Source organism: Crocuta crocuta, unplaced genomic scaffold, assembly GCF_008692635.1.
Source record: "Crocuta crocuta isolate KB4526 unplaced genomic scaffold, BGI_CrCroc_1.0 scaffold139, whole genome shotgun sequence".
NCBI lineage: Eukaryota > Metazoa > Chordata > Mammalia > Carnivora > Hyaenidae > Crocuta > Crocuta crocuta.
Genome location: NW_027533258.1, coordinates 6,831,932 through 6,835,141, shown reverse-complemented (window position 1 = coordinate 6,835,141; position 3,210 = coordinate 6,831,932). Strand labels below are relative to the sequence as shown.

At 41.9% G+C, this 3,210-nt stretch overlaps 1 protein-coding gene across 1 annotated transcript in view; it reads left to right on the top strand.

Moving 5' to 3' along the window:
• DNAH9 (dynein axonemal heavy chain 9) overlaps window positions 1–3,210 on the top strand; it is a gene marked incomplete at its 5' end in the record, with an annotated part of 325,490 nt that overhangs the window by 43,942 nt on the left and 278,338 nt on the right. Inside the window, one exon of the mRNA XM_077746719.1 lies at window positions 1,117–1,358. Within this exon, the coding sequence (XP_077602845.1) occupies window positions 1,117–1,358 (242 nt within the window). The remainder of the gene's footprint in view (window positions 1–1,116; window positions 1,359–3,210) is intronic.

The following is a 3,210-nucleotide window of genomic DNA, read 5'->3' as shown; positions in this document are numbered from 1 at the left end:
TGCCAAAAACCTGATTTGTGTTTGAAATATGAGCTTAGTCTCTTAGGGATGTATCCGAAGGAGACAAGGCAAGAGGGGCCAATACTCCTTTTCTTCCTTCTCTTTGGGTATGGTTGGTAGATTAGGATAATGTTGCCTCCCCGTGTTTGGGGAGGCTCAGGGTTTGCGTGACGATGCTCTGTGGTCTCCGACATTTATTGGGCACTCTGTGAATGAGGGCTTTTCCTAGATCATCCCTGTTACTAAATTTTTCCTCACTAGAATGTAGACATCTTTTTAAACACTATATTTATTTATTAAATAATCTTGACCCCCAACACGGGGCTCAAATTCATGACCTCGAGATCAAGAGTCACATGCTTCACCGACTGAGCCAGCCAAGGGCCCCTAGATTGTAGACGTCTTAAGTGAGGGTACCATGATTTATTTCTTGCGTATCTTCCAATTCCAGTACTTTCATTGATGGATTAACATTTGCAGGGTACTGTGTAAGGGACTGTGAGGGCTATGAACCGTGAGGTATATGGGACATGGCTCCTGCCCTCAAGAGTTCACATTTAGTGGGGACAACAGACATATGTACAACCATAAATCCCCCAAGACAGGCTATGATAAAAAGCCATCACAGAGTTAAAAATAAAATGTGCTGAATCACAGGGGAGGGAGATTCTCGTTAGAGTCCTCAAAAAGAGTTAATGTTTGCCAACAAGGTCACCATCAACTCACAGACATCTTGGAATGCCATATTAAACGAGATAAAACTTTGTTTTATGTGCAAGAGGGAACAATATTTTCAACACTTAATGAAATGAAAGTGCTTTTAAGAAAAAGGTCCCTAACCCAAATACAATCATTAGGGTGCACAGGTTTGCCCCAGCAACTGTGATAATTTCTGTGTGCTCGGTTGGTAAGCATCACCTCTTTGTTTCTTTTCTCCATAATCAGGGTTAGGGTAAGCATTGGCTTTTCAACACAACTAGGAAGAAAAAGGCTCCCATGATAACAAAGTAACCGGTGTGGAAAAGTCTTTTGAAACCTGCAAATATTAAATCCCTACCTTACGCAGAGACTAGACCTTTAACTGTTTCAATTAATTGTATTTCCTTTGGGGAGCAGGCATTTGGGATTATGTCATCCAAATCGCTAATAGCATTCGTGATCTCGAACAAAGGATTCAGAAAGCTAAAGACAATGTGGGAGAGATTCGAAACATCATGAAGACATGGGCGTCTCCGATATTTAAGAGAAAAGATGGAAAAAAGGAAGGCCTCCTTTCCACAGATGACCAGCACGATCGGATGGAAAAATATTACAGTCTCATCAAAGAATCTGGACTTAAGATTCATGCCCTCGTTCAGGTAATAACCAGCCTCTCAGATAGACCTACCGCTAGCAGAGGGAAAGCATCAGGAAGTGTGTTCGGATGCAAGAAGTGATTTGAAAATTAGAACGATTGACAGATACTGTGTCTTCTGCATTCAGGGTAGAGGTTTTTCGCGCGAGCGAGAGACCTAAAGGTAATAGATCAGAAGAGAGAAAAGTCACATTCTGGTACCAGCGTGTCAAAATTAATACTGTCTTAACGGCGTCACCGCCTGACTTAAGTCCCACGCCAAACCCCGAGGACATAGGAGGAGATGCCAAGTAAAGAACCGTGAAGTATCTTCTGTACTACTCAGCCCTAACTTGCCCGCACAGCCTAGCGTGGACCTTTAGCAACATCTTTGTAACCTAGCTCTATTAAGCCTGAGGTGATGAAAGATGACCATGGTATCCCTCCCGGCCTGTGGTAAAGAGAGTAAACCGTGCAGGCTGCTACACTCATGTGGTAAGGCTCTGCCCTGCACTGTGGTCAGGGCATGCTCGTGTCTGCTATCAAAGACTGAACCGTGGAAGGGAGCTATAAATGGCCACCAGCTTCAACCCTAGTCCAGCTGCCCTACACGGGCCAGGTTGATCTCACGCATAGAGGCAGTAACGGATTACAGTTGCTATTTTTGATTAGCTGTGGTTTGAAGCACAGTAATGTACTGTACCTTTTGACTNAGAAGTGTCTGTTCATGTCTTCTGCCCATTTCTTCACTGGGTTGTTTGTTTTTCGGGCGTGTAATTTCTTCTTTTAAAAGTTTCATTTATTTATTATGAGAGAGAGAGAGAGAGCGCGAGAGAGAGCGCGCACAATCAGGGGAGGGGTAGAGAGGGAGAGAGGGGATCCCAAGCAGGCTCTACACCATCAGCTTGGAGCCAGACTCGGGGCTCGAACTCGCAAACCGCACAATCGTGACCTGAGCTGAAATCAAGAGTCAGACGCTTAACCGACTGAGCCACCCAGGCACCCCTCTAGTTCATTAATTTCCATTCTTTGTTTTTTATTCTTTCTTTCTTTAAAATTAAAGTTCTTCTCATATTTTCTTTCTCCCCCTAGCCACCAAGGGCAGAAACTTAGGGTATTGATTCTAAGCCTTTCTTCTTTTCCAATACAAGCATTTGACATAATTTTCCCTCTTAGCTGGACTTTATTGCATCCCACAAATTTCATGTGCCTCATTTACATTGTCATTCACTCTTAAATTTTTTTTTTTTTTGCTTGTGACTCATTGTTTAATGGTCATTTAGAAGCACAGTGTTTCATATCCACATGTTCAGGGCTTTTTAATGAAATTGACATCGAGTTCAGTTCCATTGTGGCCAAAGTACTCTGTAAGATCCAAATTGTTTGGAATTCATTAAAACTTGCCCCATGACCTAGAATACTGTCCATCTTACTGCATGTTCACTGTACACCTGACAATGCCTTCATTCTTCCACTGTTGGGTGTGGTGGTCTATAAATCTCACTTAAAGTTCAGAGTGGCTGATAGTGTTTTTCAGATCTTCTGTATGGCTTCAGGTTTTTTTTTTGTCTATTCTACCAGTTACTGAAGGTACCGTGTTAAAATCTCCGCCTGTGACTCATCTTGGGTGATTTGTCTAAACCTTTAGCGTGGTCTGAGTTTTCGTCAAGTTTTTGATGCTCTTTTAGTACAAACACATTTATAATAATTATAATTTCACGATTTCTTCTAGTAAAGACAATATAGTAGAAACTTACTTTCCTAACAAGTCTGCCTATTAACTGGAATGTTTAGGCTATTATAGTTCGTGTAATTATGAGTGTGCTTGGGTTTAGCCCTACCATCTTGCTATTTCCTTTTTTTTTTTTTTTTTTTTT